General features: G+C 43.2%; 1 protein-coding gene across 3 annotated transcripts; it reads left to right on the top strand.

Moving 5' to 3' along the window:
- The first annotated feature begins 599 nt into the window (after window positions 1-599).
- Window positions 600-16900, top strand: LOC132451091 (CMP-N-acetylneuraminate-beta-galactosamide-alpha-2,3-sialyltransferase 1-like). Of its 3 annotated transcripts, none has more exons than XM_060043381.1 (7): window positions 600-934; window positions 3367-3664; window positions 4723-4919; window positions 5299-5481; window positions 5832-5877; window positions 5966-6085; window positions 15016-16900. In XM_060043381.1, the coding sequence occupies exons 2-7, from the start codon at window positions 3404-3406 to the stop codon at window positions 15181-15183; spliced, it is 975 nt and encodes a 324-aa protein (XP_059899364.1). In that variant the 5' UTR covers window positions 600-934; window positions 3367-3403; the 3' UTR covers window positions 15184-16900. The 3 variants fall into 3 exon arrangements, with proteins under 3 accessions (XP_059899364.1, XP_059899366.1, XP_059899365.1); XM_060043382.1 differs by lacking the exon at window positions 600-934 and adding an exon at window positions 1030-1997; XM_060043383.1 differs by lacking the exon at window positions 3367-3664 and having other exon boundaries at window positions 602-934.
- Window positions 16901-19740: the final 2840 nt, after the last annotated feature.

The raw sequence follows: 19740 nt of genomic DNA, 5'->3' as shown, positions 1-19740 counted from the left end.
TGTAATTGTTGTGCATATGACAATAAAAACATCTTTAATCTTGAATCACACCATCTGGATGGCCTTTACATTTCTTTGTACCATATGCAATGACAATAAAGAGATTCTGATTCTTATTCTGAAGATATGGCATTCGACACCAATGGCAGTAAAACAACACCATTACGAGGAATTTCTCTATCTCCCACGCTCAGTTCACCTTGTTCATGCCAAGACTGAGGTTTACCTGGGTAAATAAGGACCTTTAGGCGTGGTTTATTTAACAATACCAATATTTGGCATTGTTAAATACAGATTTGTCAATGAACAACCTCCAGAGTTCGAGCTTGTTTACCTTGTATCTCTGAACAAACAATGATACCACAGAAAATTAAAATGACGTTTCATCCGATGTCATGAGGGATTGAGGACTGTAACAAGCCTGTCCTAACCCAATACAATAAAATAAAAGTAAAAGTTGGGAAAAAATTACAAGAGTCGAAACTTCGATCGTTTTATGGTTTGTGGGATGAAGCTGTCCTTGAGCCTATTGGTTCGCGTGCGGCTACTCCCAACTCCGCACCGTGGCGCAGTGTAGGCTACCACAACGTTTCCGCCTTTCTAGAAGTCTCAGCCCAAACACATTCATTAAGATCTGATACCAGCTTTGGGTGGACTAATATACATGGATTGATCACTTAAAAGTTTTAGGGCCATTACTACATGAGTATCTATTTGACAGAGCCAACTGGAATAAACCATTGGTGTAAGGTGCCAAACGGGTCGGACCATTGAGCAGGATAAATAAGGGGCCGTCGACAAAACACAATAAAAGGGTGGCGTTCTTTCCGTTCATTCTATGATAAATGTCATCGAAGTGCTTAACGGGCACTATATTGTGGTTTACTCATTCGATAAAATTCAACATTGGAGTGTCTGTCCGTGAGCTTAAAAGGTTTGTTGGATATCTATTTTTAAATATTTGTATAACAGTAGGCGACACAGTATACCGGGTTATATTTATCAAGATAGAGCAGGGGTCACTTTGTTGACCTGATGTTTATCAGACCTATAAGCTGTTACACAGCTGTAACACATATTTTACTTAATGTAAATAAATGTGTACAATGATCTATTAACAGAGATAAATGAAAACAAACGTTTAGTTTGAGCTCGTCTTTAGACCGATTGCCTTCGGCTTTGCATAAGGAACCTGTGACCCAACGGAGGAGTGGCTGGGACGCTCTCCGTAGGCTAGTTCAAATGAGAGTCACACACAATTCATCCATTCATTCCACTCATGGCCTCACACGCAGGATATTCGCTTATTTTTATATTGGCTAGCCTTACACTATTGCCAGTTTGACTATTGCCAACCCTAACCCTTGAAGACATTTTTTTTTTTAATTCGTTAATTTTCCCAGAATAGCCTATTTAAGGTAAGAAAACACGACATCTGTAGTCTACTAGGCTATATATTGTTTTTTGTTCTTAGTATTGAAATGATTAGAATTGACCGATAGCCTATATTCGTTTTATGACGGGTTGGTTCTCTTAAATATCATTGACGCATTTACACATTTCAATGCGTGTCAAACTACAGCAGTCATCCGGGTTAAGGCTGGCGGGGTTAAGGATCCTTTAGTGGAAATAAAAATTATTCCCGTGCGTCAATAATCATGAATCATCATCAAGGGGCCGCGGTCATGCGATGGATTGATGATTAATACAATTAGCCTAATTATAGCCTAATTGGTCTAAATGACTGCGGTAATAATGCGCTGTTGCATTGTTGCTGCTGCACTGCATTGTGAACAGGAATAATTGGGCAGGGTAAAGCATTCAATTAAATGCCCCAATATCCCAAAAGACCCCAAATACCCCGATTGAAGCTGTTTGTAAAACGGTAACCTGTGATGCTCACTTTCTCTTTGAGTGCTTTCATGGTTGCCACCTGTGGGATGAGCTTCCCCGATGCCACGATGTGATCGGCAACCCGAGAAAGGCAAAGGGATTAGGTAGGCTATATCATATCATGTTTGCATGGGTCGGTGCCTAAGCCAGAATGTCATTTTTTAGGCCACAGCCGCTAGCCCTGAAGGTAAACAAATAGGTCATAAGAATATATGAACCGACAAAATGTGGTCTAGTAGCCTATCTGTAGATATAATGATAAGAAAAGAATAGTGTGTGAATTACTATGTGCTAAATAATAGCCTATAGGCTAGGGCCTAGGCCAAATACAACATTTAAGTTACAAAATGTCTTGGCGGGTATATTATTTTAGGGAAGGGAGGCAAGGCAAGGCAAGGCAACTTTATTTCTATAGCACTTTTCATACACAACGCAGACTCAAAGTGCTTCACATATAAACATTGTCATACAATAAAATAAAATAATAGATAAGTAAAAGAAAACATATGAAAGAAATGGGTAAAATAGAAAGTTAAAAAGGCATTTTAGTATTAAAATAGAAAATAAGGGCAAAGTTAAAAAAGCTTAAAAATGCAATGTATTTAAGATTTAGCAGAAAGCTAAAGCAAACATAAAAGTCTTATGTCTTGTTTTAAAGGTGCTCAGGGTTGGGGCAAGTCTTAAATCAAACCCAGAAACATAAACACACCTACACACACACCAATATAAAAGAGGTTAGAAACAGCAACAGAATGAAATAAACAAAATAAAAATATCTATCTCGGTTTCAAGGTTCTGGGTTTGATCCACATGGCCTGCAGTTTATTTCACTGCAACAATAGAAAATAGATAATTTGGTGTTATGGCATATACAGCAGCCTACATGTCTTCCCATTTTTGAGGCATAAACCCCTCCCCCTAAATACCATTCATTAATTAGCTCAGTTTGGGATTATCTTCATGCAGTCTTTGCATGGGGATAGTTTCAGTGGCGCCAACAAAATGCATGTGACTGCTACCCTTACATGCATAGCTATTTGTGCCAGCCTAAGTGCTTTGTATTATGGACTGGACTGGTTACGCATAGTTATTACATAGCTAGGCCTAGATCAATCCTTTGGCTTGCCAGCCATACGTCATTTCAATGAAGGGTGGAAGATATGGCATTACACACCAAAGGCAATGAAACAACACAATTACGATGATACTTTATATCATCGTATCATCTTATCTTCACTCTCTAGACTAGCACTGCTGCATACAGCCTAAACAAAAATTGTGGATTGGCCTGTATCCACTTTCACATTCAACTTGTTGTTATATAAGGATTTGGTTTAATATGTTGTGTGGTGTATGGTAGCTTGCCTGTTTGAGTGGAGAATCAACAGCAGATTGTAACCCTACAAGATCAGTATAATAAAGTGCCTCAAGTACAACAGTGAAATAATAATCACACTATGCTCATACTCCTAGATCCCAGTAGTTCCGGATCAGCCATCCCATTGCCAGTATGGTGGCCTTCATGAGAAGACGCACAGCGGCCGCGCTGCTGTCCATCACAGGACTCCTGGTGCTTGCTCTAAGCAACCCCGCTGGGGAGTGGTGGACTGCCTTGCAGCAACCCTACCAATCTGAGGATTTGATTAAATGTGCTTGTGACAAGTGTATCCCAGAGGGTGATGACTGGTTCATGGCCCATTTGAACCAAACAATCCACCCCTTTCTCACTCCACAAAGCAATCTCTCAGCCAAAGATTTCCTTTGGTGGAAGGTAAATGCAATCAACATTCAACATTCCATTTGGCTCCACTGGTCTCTGACTTGATCTCTGACTTTAACCCACCAGACACAAATAAACATCAAAATAGAAAATACGATTTTGAGCTCAAAGAAAAATCAGGCATTTGATTTAGTAGTACCACTACAAGCAGCACAAGGATAGTAGTCTTAAAATTAATAAGTCTCAAAATTAATATCGGAAAACCTGATGGCAGACAGGCTCAAAACTTCCGTCTTTTGCTTCATATTTACTTCGACCAATCACATTGCTGGATGCAGGCTTCCGTATGCTCGTAATTGCCAAACAGGAACGTGGCGAGTGTCTTTCATGAACATATTATAGAATGGACAGCGGATTCCAAAATGGCGCCCATTCAACTGCTCAATGTTTCAGGGCAACATCAAGGAGAGATTGTTTACCGACCATGGAAGTATAAGTTTACTTCATAAATATGAAAGATTGCTCCATATAACACCAACATCATAGTAAATGTATGTAGGCCTAGAAAAAAATACAGTTCAATGTTATTGCTTAAGAAACAGATTCCTTCCAACTATTTATAAAAAATGCAATCAATAATTTATATACAAATAAATGGTTACATATCGATCAGCAACAAGGTTGAAGTAGCCTACCCACATAAATAATTGTAATACACCAACATTGTTAACTGTGACACAGCTAAACAAGCAAATGCCTAATTAAATACTAACGCAACCAAAATGTTTATTAGGCTATTAACAATATTAAGAAAATGATACCGTAATGCACCCGTTCTTTGTCTTTTGATCTTTTGAATAAATTGATTAATACATGGTAAATCGCAATGATCGCAAGCAGAGGAACGTGAGAGTCATTGAGCAGCAGCTGAACCAGTCTAAAAAAACAGTCTAAAAAATAAATAACAGGAAACAAGGCCCGAAGCAGTTTCTGCCTTTTGGGTCAGAATCTATGCCGTCCCTCCCCAGAGCTTTAAAACAAAGGAGACAGCCTGATCTGAGATTTGAAAGACGATTAATCGTTCTTTCTTCTTCTTCTTCGTACGCCAGAAATTACAGGGTGACCCAAACGACTTGGCCGCCTTCAAAAGAGTCGTGGACAAAGTGTTTAAACTCTTCCCTGATGGCAAAGGCTTCATGGACTCGGGGTCCCAGCGCTGTAGGAGCTGTTCCGTGGTAGGGAACTCTGGGAACCTGCTGGCCTCGCACAATGGTGCCCTCATTGATTTCAGCGACTTTGTGTTCAGGTTGGTCCAAGTGACACAGATTTGAAAATGATATCCTTCCGGTTGAACTTTGACCTTTGGCAGGCACTTTATTAAGCATTTTACATTTACATTTTAAATTTCTCTATTCACTATGTCAAGATATCTTTTATTTCTTACATTGATACTTGCAAATATCATCACTTAATTGTGGGCAATGCAGCCCAAAATTGTGAGCAAACTCACATTTAAAATTAATAATGGATTCTTTCTGCTCATCAAAAAAAACATGTTAAAAAAAAAACGATGAATTTATAATGTATATAAAAATACAAATCAATACACTGTATGTGTACACAAGTTACATGGCTGAACACACAGAATGAACAGACAGGTATTTCTCGTAATGACCACTGTTTAGAATGAACGGCGCGCCTACCAAAGGCTACGAAGAGCACGTGGGGAAGAAGACCACCTTCCACATTATGTACCCGGAGAGTGCCGTGGATCTGACAGACAACAGGACCCACCTCATGCTGGTCCCCTTCAAAACGCTGGATCTCCAATGGTTGATTAGCGCCTTCACCACCGGCTCCATTAAGTTGTGAGTATGTGGGTATTATTAACGGGGTGAAACACATCATGCACACACAAACACACAGTTCTACACACACACACACACACACACACACACACACACACACACACACACACACACACACACACACACACACACACACACACACACACACACACACACACACACACACACACACACACACACACACACACACACACACACACACAGTGCAAAACCAAAGCCATTTGGGGCATTATTGACCTCGCGGCCATCTTGGTTATAAAGTAGCTGGCTGGAGGGAACAGAATTATCTTTTGCAAGAATATCTGTATAAACATCTGTATCTGTAATGACATTTAATTGTATATCAACAGCACATACCTACCCGTGAAGGCAAAGATCAATGCTAATAAAGATTTGGTGAGCGATTCACTTTTTTTTCTAAAAATAATTGTTTGATATCACTTGTAACTGTAAGGCTAACTATGAGATTATCCAAAACCTGCAGGTCAGGATACTCAATCCTCAATTCATCAAGTATGTCTATGAAGTGTGGCTGAGAAACAGCGGAGGATACCCATCCACTGGCTTTCTGGGTCTGATGCTTGCAATACACATTTGTGAAGAGGTAATTTTCCTTATTAAATAATATATGTTACCACCTGTCCTTTTAACACCCTTTGCAAAGTATACTTTTAAATCAGAGTGGCCATGTGCTTAAATCATGTTGAGAATCAGGGACGAATGGAAATACAACATTGCTCAATGATCTCCCAGAATGTTTTCGTAACAACGTCCATTGCTACACACCACCTTGGTGGCCCCCACACTCCCATCTAGGGGACCTTTACGGGGCTCCTCAAAACACTAGGACGCAGAGTGGGGGTGTTCATTGTGCGGTTGGCAGATAATGATGCATGGCCTTGTGCTCTATGTTGCCATCAACAAGATTTCCTGGAGTGTGTGTGGTGATGGCTGGTTTAATGGTTTAACCTGTGGCAATTGCTGGCACAACGCACAACAGGTGTGCCCCACCGAGCCCACTGAGACCAATCATTCTGACTCGGGCCAGGTGAGGCTGCTTTAACCAGTCTTCATCCACACACACTCTGCAACCAACAAAAATGCATTTATAAGTAGCCTATATATTCCTGGGTAATAGACAATTGAATCAAATTGTTTTTATTTTATTATTGTTATGCTATTGTTGAGGAATTAACCACTTTAAACTAGATCAAAAATGTCCCATTTGCATGCTTTAAAGGATTTGAGCACAGGTTCATTGTTTACATCGTTTATGTCCAGTAAATCAACTGTGATTTTCTCTCAAAACCCAGTTTTGCGGTTTAGGCCTTATCCAAAACTGGGCAGTTAGCAACGTGTCCATTGACATCCATATACACCAAACGTGTGTTTAGCAGCTCCCTAGCTGTTTCTTGTTTTATCCAACACAACTATCCTGGCTAGGATAGGATGGCCACAAATCGAAAAACTAATCGACATTTTTAAATTTTGTGTTTACGTGCCACTGCGAGTGTTCATGGAGGCACGCAGTAAGAATGAAAGTTGTATGAATAGGACGAGACTGTGTCCATAGGCGTAGATTATGGGGGGACAGGGGGCACATGTCCCCACCACTATTTAAAATACGAATTTTGTCCCCACCACTTTAAAAATCGTCGAGTCTAAATCATGCGATAGGCGCGCACGAAGATATCCTCACGGCATGCACACCTGCCTGGCTGTGTGTGGAGCAAATGAGGGGGAGGGATTGTGATCATCGGTATCTCTCATCCAGTGGCGTGGTGCGCCGCGCTCGCACCTGTGGGCATTCATTCCAGCAGGCCTACTACACTTGGCAGTTGGCCGACTGTCTATTTTCTGGACGGCAGCCTGATAGTTGTTTTACAGACACTTTCTAGCAGTTAACTGAGTTAATATCAAACATCGTAAAACAAGGTCATTTGTAGGTTTCTCTGCACTTACAGTGCATTTTTGCCTGCTGAAGAAGGATCTTATATCGGTTCCAGCTTTTCTCTTAGACATTATGGATCCAGTTAAATAGCCTTGTGACGTAAGCTTGTTTTTGTTTGCATAATTTGTTAAATTTTATTTTATTTCATCGCAAGGGGGAGGGGGAGGAGGAGGAGGGAGGAGGGTGAGCGTGTGCTGTCTGTACACAGCGTTATAATGGAGAAGTTTCAAGACAGACAGCCAAAATTGACATTTTTATTCAGAAAATAGCCGGTCCTTTTGCTTCCTGTAAAAAGCATGTTTGTGACACTGGATAACGATATGGATACATCATCTAGCCTGCATGTGGAGGGCCACATAAGGTAAGAAATTGGTTTACGTAAACTTTGCTGCTGGTTTTGTTTGCTTGTGATGACCTGGCCAAAGGTAACCCACGGCCCTAAGCGATTGTGATCTGATTCTGGTTGGTGCTCCAGCTAGTTTGCATTGTATATATAGATGTTAGATCCTAAACGTTGCCATGGCGGCGCGCATAGTCGCAGCGGCTCAGTGCTCCCAAAAACAATGCAGTGAAATCAGTCAAATGAAACCAAATCAATCGTCAAATATTGTCTACAACAGAGAGGATTTATTTCACTTCGGTAGAACATGCCAAATTCCGATAACGAGTGCCTTTCAACACTCGCATGGGATTCCTCCGGGAATAGCAAGAACACCGGCGTCTCCATGGATAGATACACCGAGCGGCATACCCCGAAGACGGAGGAGGGAACGTAAACAGAAGCGGGGTTGCAGGTCTGGCGACTTGGCTAGGCTAAAAAGGGCTCCAAACAGACCACCACTGCCCAGTCTTTACGTCGCAAATGTCAGGTCTCTAGGAAATAAGATGGACGAGCTTCATCTAGATATATCGACGCGGTCAACCATACGAGACAGCTCCATCATCGTTATCACGGAAAGCTGGCTACACTCGGGGATCTCAGATGCAGCAGTGGAGCTGGCAGGTCGCTCACTTCATCGCAGCGATAGAACAGAGGCTTCTGGTAAGAGCCGTGGAGGAGGACTATGTACATATGTAAATAAGGACTGGTGTACAAACTCCACTGTCATTGATCAGCATTGTTCACCTGATCTAGAGATGCTAGCAGTCAAATGCAGACCATTTTATTTACCACGCGAATTCTCCGTTACCGTGGTAACCGCTGTATACATCCCACCAGATGCCAACGTTAATGCACCACTTGGCTATCTACTAGCAGCTATAAACAAACAGCAGACCACTTATCCAGAGGGCGTTTTTATCGTGGCTGGTGACTTTAACCATGTCAACCTCAAGACGGTGCTGCCTTGCTTTGATCAACACGTAAAGTGCGCAACTCGAGGAAAAAATATTCTGGACTGTGTGTATTCAAATATTAAAAAGGGATACAGGGCCTCACCCCTCGCACACCTGGGCCAGTCTAATCACCTGTCACTATCCCTGATTCCCGCATATCGCCCCATCATTAAAAAACAAGAAGCTACCATTAAAACGTTTAGGAAGTGGCCTGAAGATGCATCTCTACAGCTCCAGGACTGCTTTGAAAGAACAAACTGGACCTTGTTTTTTAATCAGGATGTAAATGAGTATGCCTTCGCTGTCCTCTGTTACATCAGGACCTGCATTGAAAATATCACCACCATCACCCGCAGCAGGATTCCCCCTAACAGGAAACCCTGGATGACTGGGGAGGTACAGGCCCTTCTGAGGGAGCGCAACGCAGCTTTCAAATCAGGTGACAGAGCACAGTACAGCATAGCCAGGCACAACCTGAAAAAAGGCATCAAGCAGGCCAAAGCCATGTACAGGGAGAAGATTGAGGGCCACTTCACCAACAGAGACCCAACACAAGTGTGGCAAGGCATACAACAGATCACGAACTACAGGGGAAGCCGCAACCCACCGACAAACATCAATGCCTCCTTAGCAGAGGAGCTCAACCACTTCTATGCCCGCTTCGAGACACCTGGGCTAGATAATGGAGCTGCTCCCCCACCTGCTGGCACAGACCACACAGCCATGGTAACAGCAGAGGAGGTAAGACTCATCCTCAGGTCTGTGAACACAAGGAAGGCAGAGGGACCAGATGGCATTCCAGGAAGAGTGCTCAAAGAATGCGCATACCAGCTTGCAGATGTCTTTACGGACATTTTTAATATGTCTTTAGCCAAAGCGGTCGTACCAACCTGTTTTAAAACAGCCACTATTATACCTGTGCCCAAGCAAAGTAACATCAGCACCTTAAATGACAATAGACCTGTGGCGCTCACTCCCATCATCGCCAAGTGCTTTGAGAGGCTGGTGGCGAAGCGCGTTAAGGCTTTCCTCCCTCGCTCCCTGGACCAGCATCAGTATGCTTACAGGGAAAACAGGTCCACTGAGGACGCTATCGTCACAGCCCTCCATTCAACGCTGACACACCTGGACAAGAAGGAGACATATGTAAGACTACTCTTTATAGATTACAGCTCGGCTTTTAATACCATCGTCCCCAACCGGCTGATCACCAAACTTCTTGATCTGGGCCTCAGCTACAGCCTGTGTATGTGGATTAAGGATTTCCTAACAGATCGCCCGCAGACAGTGAGACTGGGTCCTCACCAATCCTCGAGCCTGTCCCTCAGCACTGGAGCTCCACAAGGCTGTGTATTGAGTCCCCTGCTGTACTCCGTATACACATATGACTGCACCAACACCCATCCTTCAAATACTGTGATCAAATTTGCAGATGACACCACTGTTGTAGGACAAATCACCCATGAAAATGAAAGTGCCTACAGAGACGAAGTTGACAGACTGACAGAATGGTGTCAAAAAAACAACCTGACCCTGAATGTCAGAAAGACAAAAGAAATCATAGTCGACTTCAGGCGGCAAAAGGCAAACCCTCAACCCCTCATCATCAATGGTGAGGAAGTAGAGAGGACCTCCTGCTTTAAATTCCTGGGGATTATAATCACACTACACTCCACCCAGCACAACTGCACTTTTGTTAGTGGTTGCACAAACAAATTTCGTTGTGTATCCAATGCACAATGACAAATAAAGTCTATTCTATTCTATTCTATTCTAGATTGCAGCTAGTAGCAGCTACACACGGTGCGATTGCTATGCCAATGTGGTTATAGTTGTTTTGTCTGATTGAGATATGTGACGTTAGACTTGGAGCCTGGTAGGCCCATCCTGACATAAATATGTTCTCGCATAACCTGTGTGATTATCCTAAACTGTAGGGGATTTTATGTGCGGGCAATTTGCTTATGATGTTGTAATGAGTGAATAAACCATTTTGTTAATGGAAGACCAAAAGGGGAGTGAAACTGGAACATGTGTTGTTTTGGTGCAAGTTTCACTCACCTTTAGGTCTTCCATTAACGAAATGGTTTCTTCTTCTTCCTCCTACTGCATCTCCCACAGGTTTTTTTTCGCAGAATTCTGAGATTAATGTCAGAACTCTGAGTTTAAAGTCAGAATTCTGAGATTAAAGTCATAATTCCGACATTAATCTCAGAATTCTGAGATTAAAATCAGAATTCTGACTTTTTTCTAAGAATTCTTTTTTTTTTATGTGTGGCCCTAATCCTCTTCCGTACATATGCTACCAGCAGCCCTTGCTCGTCTTCAAAAGGTTGATGCTCAGTACCTCGTTTCATTTCGTACCCCCTTTACAGTCTAGCATTGTTTGTCTGGTAAACTTTGTTGATGTCAAGATAAGTGTTAAATTACCAACACTGTTCTTTGTCCTGTGTGTGTATTCGTATTACATATCCCGAGCCAATACCCTGGTGTTTCCAACGCCGTTTTTGCAAAGCAAGCCAAAACACAAACTGTGGTTTTCCACTTTTATTGTTCGAATATGATTTTCAACACCTGACTATGCACTGTAGAGCAGGCCTATTCAACTAGCGGCCCCTCTTAATTTTTTTCTGGTCCGCAAGAGGTTGCATGCAAATAATAAATCAAATAAAGGAGAAACATAGTTGCATGCAAATCAGGTTTCCGTGTGTAGCCGGTGATACTAGCCAGTATCAGTACCCCACAACCAGGAACTGGCATCACTTATTCTGACAATGTTTGGCTCAACCGATACGTGTGAGTCTAGCTTTTCTCATATGAATGCCATCAGAACAAGGGCATGTTGCTCCATGACCTATGAGAAGCTGCATGAGTGTCTCAGGATGAGACAAACTAGGCAAAGAAGGCAGTGCAATCTTTCTCACTGACTCAGTGGCTCAAAATGTCTCATATGTAGAGTAGTTCTGTTTTGTGATGATTCAAACAACATTGTTAAATTCTAAATACGTGTCCAAAATATGTGAGAACAACATCTTTTATAATGATATGATTAAAAGTGAAGAAGGAAGGAATGCGGAAGTTTATTCCATGTAGTAGTACTATATATATTATATATATTATAGTAGTTAACACTACTTTAAGTAAGATTTATTTTTAGCAATTCAATCACGTAGTTTTACTCTGTGTGGCCCATGAACCCCCAGTGGTTTTCCTTTTCGGCCCACTTGTTAAGGAGGTTGAATAGCCCTGCTGTAGAGCATATTGTAATGCAGCGTTGAATGGATGAATAGCTTACATAAGGGTACCCAGCACTTTTCAAACCACACTCAAGCTTATGGTTATTGTCCCCACCACTTCTAAAAACAAACGGACGCCCTTGCCACTGCCGGTCAAAATGAAGGGTGTTGCCCCCGAGAGAGCATCGGCCCTGGAGGTAACGTCTCCCCTGTGCTCCTCGACTACAGTCAGGGAGTCGACACTCAGCAGCAGGAAAAGTGTAACACTAACCATCTCGTAGTTGGAGGCGGAGCGCAGGAGAGTAGTTAGTGGTGTGAGGTTCTTCCCCCCCCCTTCACTGTAAGCGCTTTGAGTTTCAAGGAAAAAAAGCGCTATATAAATTCAATGAATTATTATTATTTACTATTATATGTGCTCCAATAGTGGGAGATAAAAATAAAGCACATTCATTGGAATGATTTTAGCTTGTGTGTGATTTATGGCGGGTACGGGTCGGGTAACGGGACAGATATTAACGGGTCCGGGCGGGTGCGGATTACATTTTGATATTAACACGGTTGACAGGTCGGATCTGGGCCCAGTTTCCCGAAAGCATCGTTAGCCTAAGTAGATCGTGAAGTGCGTCGTACGAGCATCATACAGTTTTCACACCATTTCCCGAAAGCATCGTTGGTAACGAACGTCTTGAAAACGCTCTCGTAGCTAACGAGGACTCCAGGGGTACTCGTAGGATGCTAAATTAGCCTCAGTGGCGTCACCAGCGGATATTCCGTGTATTGGATGTGTTTTATTAAAACATGGAATGCCCAGCTAGCACAATTTCGCACCCCAAAACAGTGGTTCCCGCCGATATATTACTCATAGACTACTGTTAGATTTAAACAGCAAAGATAGAGACATGTTAGAAGTCAACAACAGCATCATTTATTGCAGCAATTTAAAATACCAAAAATACATGCGCAGCCGAAATGTACCGTTCAAACGCCACGTCACAAGGCATATAATAAAATCAAATGATTCCATTGCCCATGTGTGGGAGGTCGCTTTCGAGCTGCACCTGCTGTCTCCCTTTGATTTTACTGTAGACATGAATCATGCTATCATGAGACCAGCGGGTGTCGGATAATTTCTGCAGGTGTTTTTTGTTGCGATTGTTTGCATTAAGCACTGTAGGCGCTTCGGTGAGGCTGTGATGAAGTTCACTATTTATTGGACCGTGTCTAGACAGTAACGAACATCCCTGACCATAGTTAATCGCGTTTGTAGTCTACACTCATAAACTCATAAACAGTAAACTCATTATTGCATGCGGGTGTCTTCATTCATAGAAAAATAAAAAATTCGGGAGTAGGCCTATGCAATAATACAAATTATTCTAAAGAGGTCTAGACTCTGTGCGCAGCCCCGCCTTCTCCAGTGAACCAAGAAAGCCCGTGCCGTGAATGAATCGAACGTTGCATTTTTTATGTTGTAGCGGGCCAGTGGGTGTGGGGTTTCCACGCTTCCAAGTTGAATAGACAAAACAACCCAACACACAGAGAGCATTTCAAAGGGAGGGTTTGTATACAGGGAAACTAATTATCACCAGAGGGAAACATAGGGTAATCCAAAGTAGGCTACGTGTTCAGGAGTCGTCGCCGGGAGGGTCCTCAAACAGGAAATGGTCGGTACACAGGTTGTCGATCTAAGTTCCAGGTTTCTTACCCTCTTGGCTGTACAAGGTTTACAGAAGCTCACGCAGAGGCTCTCTGTAGTCGGCCGTACCGAGCTTCCAGGCGATCACACAGATCCTGCCTGCTCGCTAGCCCTAGCCCTAACTCTGGCTTGTGGTAGCCTGCTCCCCTCTTTATCAGCAAGCACTCAACTTAATTTGCCAGACCTACCACTCCCCTCACTCCTCCCTGGCGTCTGCCACAATGTCTAAAAATATTCTAGACTAGAGAGTGCGCGCCAATCAATGACACCTTATGCGGAATCAGATAAAGTCGGCTCTCTTTGCTGCGCAAAACAAGTTTCAGAAATCAGCACCTACTTGTCACACAAGCTATTTTAGATTTTTCTAATATGGAAGGGGGAGAAATGGCGTGAAAGAATGTATGCACAGTGTAATCAGGATTAGGACCGATACATATGTCGTCGGCCTAATCAATTGTGTTTTAATATCTTTAGCATTCAAATTATTGCAGTCTATTCTTTTCGTAGGCTACTCTGCTGTTGGCCTTTATGGGGAGATATTTTAACGATTTTTAACCCCATTTTCCTGCGACATTCCTGCGTCTCCCTCAGTACAGAGCCAATTTCAGCACCGTGTCAGTAGGCAGTTACAATCCTACGAACGTCGTGAGTGCAGTGAACGCGCGTTCATGTTAAGAGGAGCTTCGGGTAACGCTCCAAAGAAATTCACGATGGTTCGCATGATCCATCGTGAGAATGATCGTACGAGCGAAGAGCCATCGTTATCGGGAAACGAGGCCCTGTTGCTGAACTTTGCGGGTGTGGGCCGGGCGGTTCTCAAAAAATGGACCCGTGCAGGACTCTGGCCAAGGCTATTGGCAATAAACAAAATATCGAACAGCAGAGTCGGTGGGGACGCTTTTGCCATGTCAGCATCATGGACAGCATTGTAGCTCAGCTGACGTGGAAAACCATCTGACCTACCAGATCTATGGATCTACCATGCGAGTCGACTGTTTGGGCTACAATTCCTTTAGAGATACTTTCTCGTGCGCACGAGATATTTCTTCGTGAGCACCAGATACTTTCCTGTGCTCACGAGAAACGTTTAAGTTTTTTTTTTTTACCCAATGCCCTTTTATGGGTTCCGTACCAACAAGACCTTTGGTCTAAGCATTAACAATTCCCAATTTGGGAACGCGCCTACACTGCAAGAGGGGGTGAGGTGAACAGAAATATTGACGATTGTCATCTGGACATAGACAATGTCAACAATAAACCTGGGGTGCTGCTGACTTTAATTCACATAAGGATAATGGCAATGTGTGTCTTCACAGGTGAATGTATTTGGATTTGGAGCAGACCAAAATGGAAACTGGAGACACTACTGGGAAGAGCTCAAAGACAAAAGACTTCGAACTGGGTTGCACAGTGGAACAGAAGAGTACAGACTCATTCAGAAGTTGGCAGCTAAGGGAAAATTTTATTTTTTCCCTGGACATTAATCATAAGAATAAACACCCAAACACAAGCACAATATTTGAGGTATGAGCCCCAAATTTACATAGAACCACAATTCAAATATTTTTTGCATGAGTTGTCCATGTCATCTTAACCTATGGAAATGAACCAAAACTGAATATTATGACAATCCACCACATTCATGAAGGTAGCTTTCTACTTTGTAAACACTTTTTATATACGTCCTGATGTTTTTAACCAGCCCTCCAAGTTTAATGGAAAATGAAGTTCTGTACCTATATGAAGTTATGAAGACTTATTGAAGCTCTGCATATTAGTTGTAGTAGCTGCTTTAGATACTGTGCGGAGCTAGAGAACTGTTCTTGTTCGATCCCTATTCAACTTATTTATAAAGTTTGCAGTTGTTTTTTTCCTAGATATATTATGTCGTTTTTAATATTTTTATTTATGGATAAACGTTCTATAAGTGTTTAAGAAGGGACAATCTTATTACGTGTGTTTTATCATAGTTCATCCATTACTTTATAGATTGTTCTGAGCTCATTACAATGACACCGTAAGACATTCAAGAAAACAGGAAGTTGGCGGGGTCAGGGGAGGTCCCAAGTAGGTCTCCCAACAATCATCACAGGCCCTTGGAAACCGTTCATATGTGCCTTACGGGAGAAATCTACCATAGGATTAAACAAGGTATGGGCATTATCTCGTCTATATGAATGAAATAAGTTAGGAAATAGCAGAATCTACAAAGGACTTAAGTCTGAATGACAGAGTTTGCATCCTCAGTTATAACCATATGCCGCCCCTGAGATGAACCCAGCATCCCGGCATAGTCCGTCCCAAGTCTACCTTTAATCCCTAACGTTGACACCACTCTACACATGGCTCATCCCATCCGGACAGGAAGAGAGGGAGAGGGCTTCATGAAGGCAGAAAAGGAGCACCTTCATTCTTCTCATTTAGTTTAGCTGGCCCCAAGTTGACCACTAAAACTGTATCTCTCTACTGTATATCCAGCTGACCAAATTGTCTCTCTCCACTTACATGTACTGACTTATATGTTAAGGTTGACTAGTCAATGTCACAGTCCAAGTTTAACATTTTCTGCTTTATGAATGTATTCCACAATTAAATACTGTGGTATTGTTGTATATTAGTTGAACTTCTGCTATAGTGTCTGAGTAGAAATTAGTTTCATTTTGCCCACATCCCAGGCTTGTCACATACAATGTTCATATGATATTGTACGAAAAGTTATGGACAATGTTTCGTAAGATTCCTATGAATGTCAACACGAGTGATCAGTGCACCCTAAGTTAGCAAGCCCCGAGGACTGCAGGACCATAAAACATTTGTCTCAGCATTATAATGCATTTTGATAACATTTCTAGTGAGAAATTGTGCCTTTATTTTCACAATCTTTGTTCATGATTGTATATGAGTTAGTTAGTGGAACTGCTCTTGGCACCTTTCATGCTAATTTGGGGTTATAAGGGAGTTCAATCGGGATAGGCATCTGTTTAAGAAATTATATATTTTTTTACACAGCACGTATTTCAAACGTGTGAGCTACATTTTTGTTTCCTGATCCCCCCGCCCCCCCCAGTCACTGTATATATCCATATATGCTTGTTTTTACACTATGTCAATCATTTAATTTTCTGTAACATGCAATCTTATATCCTGCATTTAATATAAACACGAACATGTAATATAAACACAATATTCTGAAAACTGAAACTATTGATCCTGGATTCCTTTGATAGGAGTGGCGCGCTGTGATGAGGTACATTCATGTACACAATGTAAGCACCGTTCACATTGCTCATGAGTTTATGAATTCTGTATAAGGTAATTCCCAAATACATTGATGGGTTTCAAGGTTCAGCTGAAAAACAGCAGTGGCAGGGCCACTATAGGCAGCCGCTAGGGGAGAATGTATTATACGGTATAGAAGTAGTAAGTTTGGCCAAACAGTCTTCTCAGTACGGGCCTCAAATTACTGGAATTGCTTTCCTACTGAACTTAGAGAAAGCGTCAGCTTTCTATCATTTAAAACAAAACTTAAGAGATGGATTAAAAACCACCTCTCTCTCTCTGTTCCTTATTAATGTAATGTGATGGTGTGTTGACCTGCCAAGGGACTACAGATGAAAATAAGCTTTTTTGCTAATTCTGGCACATTTACATTTTGAGTATAAACTAAAAATGTCAATTTATTTGCATTGTCCCTTTTAAATAAACAAATAAATAATTAAAAGGTATGTGTAAATACTAGCATTCCAGCATTCAAGGTATGGGTTTCTAGCATTCTTTAATATCTAGAAATCGAAATTGTTTCCGGGACCCAGTTGAGCGGCGGACCTTCAGTGACCAGAGCCGGGAACAGTTGGCTGGATGCCATGAGGAAGAGAGCCTTGGGGGCTTATGCCACCGACGTCTAGCTCTACGCCCAACATGGGTACCCTGAGTGTCCCGCGGCTGCACAGGAGGATATGTCCTTCCAGCTCTCCTACAGGGGCTGGAGTCACTAGCCCCCCCCCCCCCCCCCCCCTGGTGGGGCTCTCGATGAACCAGAAGGGGCGGAGATGGAGCTCTCAACCCGACCCAGCAAGCAGCCGTCCACTGCCTCCTTGACGCACGTCAAGCAGGTGGACTGCCAGGAAGTTCTGGAGGGAGCGTCGGGGGTTTGTCAGGCCGGGTCTGGACCAACCGAGCGCTTCTGCTATCGTCGAGGGGAGCCTGGCCACCTGGCCCACGAACCAGATCCCTACCGCCGGGTGGGATCTGGTTCCGCCCCAGCCTCTCCATGGTCTGTGTGCACCGGTCACAACGGAGGCCTGTGTATTGGCTGCAGCCTCGATGGTCGACCCTGCCGGGCCCTGGTAGACACAGGGTCGACCGTCTCCCTGGAGCTTCCGGGCTTCTTCCCGGGGGCATGGTAGACAGACGACTGCCGGTTGATTACGTTGACGGGAGAAGAGACTGGGATGAGGGGAGGAAGCGGCTGGTCGTCCGGGTGGGAGATCGGGAGGTGGAGCACGAGTCCTGGATTGCCCACATCCATGACCCGACGACACGCAGCAGGCGGACGGGGCAGCACGCCATCGACACAGGCTCTGGCTGGCCAGTCGGGGGACGGGGGGGTCCGTGAGATGGCTGCTGGGCGATGCCAGAAAGGGCAGACCCAGCTCTCCAATGCCCCTTTCCAGTGGAACCTGGAGGTGTCCCGATGGCGGTGGTCCCCTACCACACCCGCTAGGCTCAGGCTAACTCTGGGGTGGGGCAGAGAAGGGCCTATGACTGGCGTTCACACCCGAGGGGAAGGCAGGGGTGTACTGTCCCGGAAGGAAGGAGTGTGCGCCGCCACTGCGCAGCCCCCTGCAGTGGCCCCAGCGGCCCCCTGCAGTGGCCCCAGTGGCCCCCTGCAGTGGCCCCAGCGGCCCCCTGCAGTGGCCCCCGCGGCCCCCTGCAGTGGCCCCCGCGGCCCCTTGCAGTGGCCCCAGTAGCCCCCGCGGCCCCCGGAGCACTTAAAGGACTATGGGCTCGGTGATGGGGTCGTCGAGGATGACAGGGAAAGGGGCGCTATGAAGCTCAGAATGTCTAGCCAACACATTATAATTCAAATCGTTTTATAACTAATTATAACTAATTATTTAAAAGTTGTAATGGGCTTTGTATCTTTTCTTCATAGGTTATTGATATTTTTTTTGTAGCCCTATGAATTCATAAGCCTATGCTAAAGCAAGTCCGCCCTTTGGGCTATGTGTGCCTTCTTTCCCTGAAATGCAAATGGCATGTAAGCACCTGTATCTCCTGCCTCTCCTGCCACATTATACAAATGCAAACGCATTTTGCTCTTGGCATTTGAAGGTGTAATTTGAATTTAGAATTTGCCTCTTCCTCCCCTGTCAAGGTTCTGTCTCACCAAAACAAAATGGACATTTGTTTAATTCTCAATGGACAATGCAACATTTGAAGATAGTTAATATGCATTAATATACGTTCTTAGCATTGTGCATTTTCATTCATAGTCAGGTGGTGAATGTCAATTAGTTGAGATGTTAGTTAATGCAAAGTTTTCCATCGCTGCCATGATGATTTATATGGACGCAGCTTTGAGTTTACTAAAATCAATGTCTTTGCATTCTGTAGTAATCTGAACTGTTCAGTGCTATTTTATTTAACTGATGAGTACATTTATTCTTCTTTGGGACAGATTAGGAGGGATGTCAAACAACAGAAGTTTATATTCGCTCCGAAAAGCAGAAAGAAATTTAATCCAATGGTTCTTTCTTTTAGAATTACTTTTTGTTTCACAAGATAATCATGAGTTTATTCATTAATACTGTGTTGTATGATGTTCTTTCAGGGCGCACTCATATAGGCCATCTATCATTTCCGGGAAAGTTCGGTGAGTGTTTTTTCTGGTTAGTAGTTTTTTTTTTGGTGTGTGGGGGAATCCTGAAGTTTTCACTGGATGAGTTTGTGGTCAGTCCGTCTTTTGCTAAACTTGAGAAATGCAAAAAAGCAGATCTTTTGATTGTGGCAAATTGTTATAATGTGCATGTGCAATACAG

Source organism: Gadus macrocephalus, chromosome 22, assembly GCF_031168955.1.
Source record: "Gadus macrocephalus chromosome 22, ASM3116895v1".
Lineage (NCBI taxonomy): Eukaryota > Metazoa > Chordata > Actinopteri > Gadiformes > Gadidae > Gadus > Gadus macrocephalus.
The sequence above is the reverse complement of the archived record's forward strand: the minus strand, read 5'-3'. Positions and strand labels throughout refer to the sequence as shown.